The sequence below is a fragment of the Labrus mixtus genome, chromosome 16 (assembly GCF_963584025.1).
Source record: "Labrus mixtus chromosome 16, fLabMix1.1, whole genome shotgun sequence".
Lineage (NCBI taxonomy): Eukaryota > Metazoa > Chordata > Actinopteri > Labriformes > Labridae > Labrus > Labrus mixtus.
This window is the reverse complement of record NC_083627.1, coordinates 4,239,978-4,249,492: the sequence shown is the minus strand read 5'-3', so window position 1 is coordinate 4,249,492 and position 9,515 is coordinate 4,239,978. Positions and strand designations below refer to the sequence as shown.

The 9,515-nt window shown below is 42.6% G+C and overlaps 1 protein-coding gene across 2 annotated transcripts; it reads right to left on the bottom strand.

Annotated features, from left to right (window-relative positions):
• Positions 1–4,268: 4,268 nt before the first annotated feature.
• LOC132990587 (UPF0500 protein C1orf216 homolog) lies at positions 4,269–8,574 on the bottom strand. Of its 2 annotated transcripts, none has more exons than XM_061058880.1 (2): positions 8,426–8,574; positions 4,269–6,307 (listed from the first exon to the last, which is right to left on the bottom strand). In XM_061058880.1, the coding sequence occupies exons 1-2, from the start codon at positions 8,428–8,430 to the stop codon at positions 5,224–5,226; spliced, it is 1,089 nt and encodes a 362-aa protein (XP_060914863.1). In that variant the 5' UTR covers positions 8,431–8,574; the 3' UTR covers positions 4,269–5,223. The 2 variants fall into 2 exon arrangements, with proteins under 2 accessions (XP_060914863.1, XP_060914861.1); XM_061058878.1 differs by lacking the exon at positions 8,426–8,574 and adding an exon at positions 8,149–8,296.
• Between the last annotated feature and the right edge of the window lie 941 nt (positions 8,575–9,515).

Below are 9,515 nucleotides of genomic sequence, written 5' to 3'. Positions count from 1 at the left end.
GCCCCACACAACCACCAATGTACCAAACATTGAGGGTGGATTTTGTTCCAGTACAGGGATTGGGTGAACCAGGACATGTTCCTTTGGTTTGCTTTACATCAGTGTGTTCTTACCTTGAAGGAAAACAAATGCAGAGAAGCATTTTGAACATAAATCAAGAGTTTGACACCATGTTTAGTTTCACCCTGTAAATATTGTCAGATTATTTACCAGTTTGAGTACCAACCAATTTTTTGTTCTTTGACACAGTTACTCTGAAACTGTCATCGATGTCTCCTAAGTTGAAGAAAACATTGTAAATAAGACATTTAAAACAACACGTTTTCTTAAACATTAACACTAAAGCAGTAATATGTTTGTTTAAATGAGTGAAATAAGATTTATTACAGCTCGCAAAAATCCACTTCTGTGTAATTTAGCCAATCGGATAAACACTAAATCTTTCAAAACAAGCCACTGTGGGTAAAGTTAACCCTTCAATGTGTAATGAGGTCAGTGTTTATGTGTGAGCATGTCTGATGTTTGAGTTCTAAAGACAAACATCCAAAAGTTCTCAGAGTTTCTAAATGTGTCTGAGTTGTTTCATGTATGTTGAAATATTCCCCAATAAGAGTGAAAGGCTTGATCAAGCTGAAACACATGGAGGTTATGATGCAGCCAGACGAGGAGGAATTTAAACATCTCCAAATGTACAAAGTAAAACGGCATATAAGGCGTATACATAATAAATGAGATAAGATATATAATAATGATAACATACAGTAAAGTTTATGAATAATATCAGAAAGATCTTGCCGATTATTTTCTCTGTAGATCAACGTTTGACAACAGACTCAAAAAAGATTTTATATGATTAATCATCGATCTTTTTTTCTTTCCAAGCAAGTTTGGACAAAACAATTCTGCATGTTCTCCCTCCGTACATTGAGCTTTATTTCATATGTAAGTCCATTTGGATTAAATCCTCTTTTTGGTGTAAGACCAGGCCGGGGTGTCAAACCATTACAGTCAAAAAGGTGTAAAAAGAAATTAATTCACACAAAAATTTCATACTTTTTTTTAAATGTTGCAATTTTTTCTTTCTTTCTCCAAAATTGTCTGTTAAATTTTTTAAGCGGAAGACAAACTATTAAACTAAAAATGACATTTAAAGGTCCTTGCCCTCTTGCTTTTTTATTAGTGTGTCCTCACTCTCTGACGTGCGAGCTCTTCAAACAAAATCAATCATGTCGACTTTCAGCCCCTTGCTACATTCTGCCTCGTAACATCTGTATATTTTTTCCACAGCAAATCAAATAAGTGATAAAAGGATAAAATATATATTTTTGAGTTTAAATAGGATTTCTTTTTTTCTGCTTCCGTCTCATGTTTCTAACTCTATGATCCCTCTGATTTCACTGCATTATATCATTCAACATGTTGAGAAAAAAAAATGTCTCCCAATGGGAATCCTTTCATGGATCCCAGGTGGTCCCTCGTGAAGTGCACCACAGCCTGACACACACACACACACACACACACACACACACACACACACACACACACACACACACACACACACACACACACACACACACACACACACACACACACACACACACACACACACACACACACACACAGGGCTGCAACATCCACCTATGTGCACACTGCTGCCCCCTGGTGATTAAACACAGACACAACAGCAGGTGGATGTCTGACCTGTGTGTCTGTGATGGAGTGTCTCCCCCTAGTGGACAAAGTGACAAACGAGCCTGTGTGTACCTTCCATGATTTATGAAAACTGATTTTGGGGGGACATTTGTCGTTTTTTCAGCAGGAGAAAAGTTCCCTGAAATACTCAGATAGTGAATGTTTATTTTACTTTTACTGTCCCTGATTTAAAATGTTTTTTTTCCAGTGCCAAACCTGCACTTTACCACCCCCCTTTTTTCATTTACATATTAATTTTCTTGGACCTGGATTAACATATCTTAAATTGTGTGCTGTCTATCACAAACAAAGTGTTTAATGAAACCTTTTGCATTCAATAGTTTTTGTTTTTGTAAAAAAAAGAAATGTCTGGCAATCCAAATGGAAATAAAGCAGTCGGCTGTTACCGCTCATTAGTGTCTGCAGTTAAAGACACATAGACAAATATTAAACTATGCAGTCACTAGATTTGTTACTGCGGCTCTCTGTAAATGTGTTTTAAAATAATCTGTAGTGAAAGTCTTATTATCAAAGTGTCAAAGTGTGTGCGCATTTAAGGAGGTTATGGGGGGGAAAAGTCAAATCTTTGTTTTTGGAATTTGTTAAAAAAGAAAGAAAAAAGACAAAAATGCAACAACAAAAAAACATGATTTCCAAAATGAAATAAATTAAATCCTTACCACAGTGTCATATTATTATATTATATTTTAGGAATCAAATCCTGCATACAGAAAGCAACTTTTAAATCGATTGAAAAAAAAAAAGACTCCTGTCGTCAAATTTGTAAGGAGAGAAAAAGAAGGAGATTGCACGAAACAGAAAACTTTCTCCACTCATGACCCTCGTTGTTGCCCTGCAGGAAGTTCAGCAGTGTTAAACTCCCCGACATCTAACACAGACTACTGGAGTGTTGTGTCTTGTATTTCTATCCCTCGTGAATTTTATAATTTTATTCGCACAAAAGGATTCCGATTCTCTGCCATCCCAGTAAGAGGTTTTCAGGGGGTTCAAAGTGCATCCTGCTAAGTTTACATCCCCAACATCAAATGGATATTGGCCAATATCAATAATATAAATGCTGGTACTGCTCTTTAAAAAGGACCTCATCATACGCTGTAATAATTGGCTTTACAGATCAGTTATATCTGACATTAATGGGAACAAATGTTGGCTTGGTAAGATCTGAAAACCCCTCTGTGCTGTATTGGGTTTATCCAACTCCAGAGAAGTGATTTGTTTGTTTGTTTATAAATCACTTTATAATTCATGGTGGAGATGTAGGCTACTCATTGGACTGTTTAACCTTTGACCTTTTGAAAAACGCTATACAACCTTATCTGGGTCACAGTTATTTGACATAATAGATCATTTTAAAAAGACGCATATGGGTTGACTTTGTATATTATGCGTGGCTCTGAAAGGGGACAAACAGTTAACATCAGTGTACCATCAGGGAGATTATGAAATCCTCTAAAAATAGTGTGTTCTGAGGCGGAACTGATCAGGTAGAGCACTCTCTCCTCATGTCAATGAAGGCAGCTCATTTATTTATCTCCCCGTTTCATGAGCTTTTGTTTGGATGCATTCATAAGCTCCCTAACTGCCCTGAAATCACGTCTCGGTGGTTTACAGAAATCACCAATCAAAGGCGCGTTTGTTCCTCTCTTGTCCCCTTTTTTTTTAATGTGAGGTGGCTCCTCGTATGTCGCATCCCGGTTGTAAACGTGTTAAACATCCACCTTCAGCCACAGAACAAGGGATCAGTATGGACTCAGAGGTTCAGTGCGACGCCTGCGTCCAGGAGAGGAAGATAAGCTGGAGGAATAGAAACGAGGGAGTGGGTCGGGAGGCAGCTACAGCCGGGGATTATCCCCAAAAAACTTTGCCCCGGGGTTTTGGCTCTCCTGTGCGCGCGGACCGGACCGGCGTCTGTTCACCGCGGCCCCGGGCGCTGACTGACAGGCTCCCCGAGGGGGGGGAGGCCCAAACGCGACTCTGTGTGGAGATTACAGGGGTGGCAACGCGGCTGGTATCTCTCTGAGAACACACACACACACACACACACACACACACACACACACACAGAAAGAGGTGAGATGATCTTGAAGAAGAAGCCCGCGGGCTGCAGCCGTGCCCATAAAGATTGACGCCTCAGCCTCACGCAGCTACCCCCCCCCCCCTTTCACCCCCCCCCAGAATCACACTCCCTGAACCTCGTGTGATGAGCCGATACAAGCCAACTTTGTTCAGCTGACAAAGAGGCAATTGTTTGCTGAAAGGTCATTCGCCCAAAGGGTTGAAGCAGAGCAGCAAGAACAGCTCCAGAAGATAACAACTAGCCTTTTTTTTTTTTTTTTTAAAGTCATATCTGCACTGTGAGGGCTTTGATAAACCTGCTACTTCAAATCAACATGCTGGTCTGGAATTAAATGAAGCCTCCGGGGCACTTTAAGTGGGTTTATCAGGCAAACCCATTGGACTTCCCCTCAGTTTTAATCTATTTTCAATGTGATTACAAAACCACACGTTTCATAAAAAAAATGTAATTTCATGGGGGAATAAATGCACACAAATGGTTTGGATATAAGATCATTTTATTTACGCTTTGTAATTCTCTTATCATCTCTCTCTCTCTATATATACAGCGTTATCTCAGTATATAAATCATCTCTGATGTATAATCTCTGATATTTGCGATACTTTTTTGGTACAGCAGTGGGTTCTACACAAACATCAATTCAAAGACAGACATCATAAACACTTAATATTTTTGACTTAAATATCATATTTCTCACACAACATTATTCATCATCTCCAAAGTACATTGGACACTTTGAGTTTATTTCCAGTTTTGTGTTGATGAGTCGGATTACATTTATCGATGCTCTGGGTGGGAAACGGGTGAAGAAATTGAAGTTTTGGGAACATTACAATCAGAAACATGAGTTTGAAGCTCAAACCTGTCAGACAAAATAAAGGGGAAGTCGTCTGGTTTTGTTTTTTTTCTGGGGAGATTCTTAAAGGCTTTATATGTGATTTTTTTTTTGATCCAGCAGATGTCGCCCTTGAGCACCAGCATGGAACCAAAACAACTTGCAGTGCATTGTTGTGTTAGCATGCTAATGCTAGCGATCTTTATTATGCTCGTATCGTCACACTGCATGTAAATTTACCTGAAATGAGCGTGATCTAGAAACACAGTTAAGCAGTGAGTACAGTATGTTATTCTTCTTTTCTCTAGTCCCTCAATTAAACAACTTTTATACACGAGGGGAGGAGTCAGCCGGCCGTTCGGGCGATGTAAACAAAGTGAAGATAGGACTCTGAAAACTCTGAAAACATCACAGACAGTGGGACTCGGGTGTTACACCCATTGTAGACAGTCATGACTCACAGAGTTATTTTCAGAGGAGATACTTGATTTATATTTAAGAGTGAAACATCACATAGAAAGCCTTTAGGAATTAAAAAAAACAAAAATACAGTTTTCCTTCTCTTTGTGTTTCAGTCCCTCCTTTTCCTCTCCTCTCTTCATGATTGGCTGACGGCAGCAGCGGGTGCGGCGTTAGCCACAGCGGAAGCGGCGCCCATACGCAGCAGTTCCTTCCTCTGCGTGAGGATGACGTCGAAGCTGGACTGCAGGCGGTTCTGCTGCTCCTGGATGCGGCTCTGCAGGGTGCGGACCCAGCGGATCAGGGCGAGGCGGCGGTACATGGTCAGCTGCACCTGGTGCTTCTCCATCTCCTGGGCCTTGAAGTGCTCGCGGTCCCGCAGCGTCCACACGGCGTCCATCAGCTCCGGCATCTCGCTGTCGGAGTCCGAGGAGCGGTTGTTCTCTCCGTCTTCCTCCGCGCCCTCCTCGATGAGATTCCCCAGGTTCCTCCCCGTCAGAGACTTGCGCGGGACACTTCTGCGTCTTCCGGGCGGCTCTCTGTTGCTGTTTCTGGTTTGGTTGATTTCCTGCTGGGTCGATTTCGGCTCCCCGACTCCGATGCGGTCCCAGCCTCCCATCAGCATCCCCTCGCCTGCGCCTGTGTCCATGTTGAGCGGGGACATGCTGCCGCCAGACCGGAAGCTGAACTCGGACTCGGAGTCGCTGTCGCCCCATTCGTCGCCGTCCTCTTCTTGCTCCTTGCACATCCTCCTCTGCTGCTCCCTCTTCTCCCTCTGCTTCTCCTCGTTCTGACTCATCATCATCCTCTTCACTTCCTCTTCCATCCTGCCTTCCTCCGCCCCGTCGGGAGGAACCCTGCCGTACCCGTCATCGCCCGTCTCGATTTCGGGCAGGGGCTCCAGCGGGCTCCAGCAGGGCAGGCGGGAGCGCGGCGACAGAACGCCGGAATTGTGGTGATAGGACGGCGAGGAGCTCGGAGGGTCGCGGCCGAGCGGGCCTAGGTTGCGGGGACGCACCTGGTTGCGGTTCTCGTCTCCGCCTCTGTTGCCCGTGAGGACCTCGTCGTCGTCCTTGCCCGGCAGGAAGTTGAAGTTGCCGTCTTTGTCGCCTTTCCTGTTCCGCAGGGACGACGAGGAGACATCTTCAGAGCCTCCCTTCCCTCCGTAGGCCGAGTTCAGAGGTTGGTCCTGATGGAGCATCACTGACCTCGACTGAGACTCACTGAAAAGACAAGAGACAGAACATCAGAGTGTCAAACATATTCCAACGCGGGAGCTGACGTGACAAAAAGGAGTTCAGTTCAGTGTTTTTATCGGACTTCTGAGCAGCCACAAGTTCAGCTTCATGTCAGGACACTACAAAACAAGAAATATATTCTAAACAAGAACTTTTATCGCTTGTTTTTACCTTCTCTCTCTCGTTTCTATTTCTTTCTGTATCAAAGCTGAAACGGTAAATTACAGCAAAAAAGAGTCGCTAAGAATTGAAATCTCAGGAAAAGTTATCAATTGAAGTTTCAATAAGGAGCAGGTCTGGCTCCTCCCCTTTGTAATAAAGAGCAAAAAAATCAAATTATTTTAACAGGCAGAAAACTTGAGCAGAAACAGACTCATTGATGGAAAGCAATCTGTCGCGACCAACAACCAAGGAGAGGGAGAGAGACAACGATTCCTACTCTTGGAACAAGTTTCTTACCTATCAGATTAAGATCTTAATTTAATTATCTTTTTTCTCTTCGTACCTTTTCTTTGGATTTGTATTTATTTTTTATTTTATTTCATGTTGCATGTATTCTTGTATGTTTAAAAAAATATATATAAAAATGTGCCAGGATGAACTAAATTTGTGATGAAATATGACAACGTGTAATGTAGTAAAACAGCCTGCAATAAAGTAATAAAAGAAAACCTTCTTACCTATCTTTAGAAAAAGTAAAAATAACGTCAAAGTGTAATGTTTGTATCTAAGGTGTTGTATCAACATTACAATCCAAAAGTTTGAAACACTACCAAGAAAGCAATCGATATCTACGGTTCAAAAAGCTAAATCTGGCAGTTTTTAAACCTAAAGTTGTTCTGCTCTAACTCACTTCTGTTCTCCTAACATCAGCTATTTTCCTGTTATTAATCCCACCACTTCCAGACAGAACTGAGATAATCACTCCACGCAGCTCGATACTTTCAAGAATCTCAAGAGTTCTCAAAACATGCAAACTAAAGCTTTCAACAGCACGACGCACCAGAAGCAGAAGCGACTTTAGCAGCGGTTTTCCAGTTCCTGTAAAGTTGATTTTTGAAGCAAGCACGAGTCAAAACACGAAGCTGCATGAAAGAGAAAAGAACGAGCAAGAAGCAGATTTAAAAAAAAAGTGATCTTAAACTTCGGGAAATTAAATGAAAAATATGTGAGGAAAATGAAATTCAGGGGATAAAAGAGGTGGATTAAAAACACAACAATAGAAGGAACAATCAAAAACTAATGGATGAGTAAAAGAGGAAAATGAAATCTAGTTCAGCAGGCCATCCCACCCTAAACACACACAATCACAGTCTAACACACACACACACACACACACACACACACACACACACACACACACACACTCCTAACTCCTTGTTTTCAGTGTCTAGAACTACAGGCTGGTCCCCACACTCCATTTCTATTAGCATCAAATATTTACATGTCTCCTCAGAATGGAAATTTCTCTAATCCTGACTTCAGGCTGCTGTCAATCAATCCCCCCTCTCTCCTTTTCCTCTGCATGCGCGTTCACGTGGTGCTGAAGGACAGCGACCGACTGACTGTGGCTGTGACGGGAGCGCGCATTCAGCGGGCACACACACACACACACACACACACACACACACTGACGATGCCTGACGATCACGAGGCGAAAAACACAGATTATTCGTGTAAAAAAAACAAAAAAAAACGACATTTAAACATAAAAATACCAAGTGGTGGCACCAGAATCGTGTGTTTTCTACATGGCAACACATCTGCAGTAAAGTAGAAAAAATAGATGTAAACACGCGATGGAAAAAAAAGAGAAAAAATAATACCAAAGCGGTCCTTCTGCTGGCTGGATGTTTCGCAGCTGTTCAAAAACACGTCTGTCTTTGCTCTGACGACGGCAGGAAACATGAAAAATGCGACCAATGGCGTTAAATTGTTGCATTTTACCGCTAAAATAAACAAACCCCCCCCAAAAAACACCAAACACGACAGTCTTATGTCTTAACTCGTCCACAGCGAATCATTAATGCCAGAAAAAACGCGAGAAAAATAAATGCAATAAATCATATTTCATGTCTACGTTGGGCGTTATGTAACGCTCACCCCATATCAGTGCTGTCTTCTCTCTCTCTCTCTCTCTCTCTCCTCAGTAAAAAAAACAACCTCAGTCTCTTCCTTTCATCTCTTATTTGCCGACTGGGAAAGTCAAATGACTGACACGGAACCTGAATGTATTAACATGATGTTCGGGATTTTTCTTACCTTTCTGCTGGTTTTCAGTTCGCTGGAGAAGCTGGACGCTGCGCCCTCCCAATTTTTTCCCCCTCCTCCTCCTCCTCCTCCTGCGACCCCTCCTATGTGATGTTTATCTTCCTCTTCCTCCTCCCTTCCTCTCTCTCTCTGCCGCGGTGATTCTGAGGGGAAAAGGAAAAAATCAGAGCAGAAAGGAACCGGACTGACTAATCGCTTCCTGAACTGGGCTGGGGTCTGCAGTGAAGAGGAAACTGTGCAGAGTGGACACAAACAATGTTGAGGACACAGAGTGCTGCGGTGCAGGCTACATAAACAGGGGATTATATATGAAATCACAAGCCTACAGACACATGATTGCACGGTGTTAGAGTAGCCTACACAGTGACATCCTCGGCTAGTTTAGCTGAGTCAGGCCCCCAGTGGCGATTCTAGAGTCTGTTGGGACCCCACTGAGGGGCCCTCCAACCATCATGACCGCCACTTTCCCCACGCATACTCCTCTGTTTCTTTTTCCTCTCCTGTTGACGGATCATTCCTCTCCAGGTGGGGCCGCTTAAAGGAGGTTTTCCAGCGTTGCAAAATTTGCACATTTTGGACAATTGCTGCGGTTTAAAGTTTCCGAGCCCTCAAGGGGGGGCCCCCTACTGGCCTTGGGCCCCCAAGCAGTTGCCTGTTGACAAGCAGCGCCTCTGGTCAGCCTTATAGAAAGTAAACGTCTCGTAAAAACCTCCATGATACATATCGTCTTGGAGTGAAACTGAACTTTAACTCAGCATTAATAAATTGGTTCGTTGTTATTTAAAGTTCAAAGCTATAGGGACATTTTAAATCTTTAGAAATGTCGCCTACAACTTTTCTAAAGATTTTTACCGTCGCTTATTATAACATTTTTTTCTGTTTGTATCAGGCGATAGCAACTGTAGTTTTGTTTATTAGAAAT

Bases quoted from the DNA above. Each gene is read 5' to 3' on its own strand.
- LOC132990587 (XM_061058878.1), bottom strand. From the start codon at position 8,264: ATGCAACAATTTAACGCCATTGGTCGCATTTTTCATGTTTCCTGCCGT. The intron at 6,308-8,148 runs GTATTATTTTTT...TTGTCTTTTCAG, and splicing joins CCAGCAGAAGGACCGCTTTG to TGAGTCTCAGTCGAGGTCAG.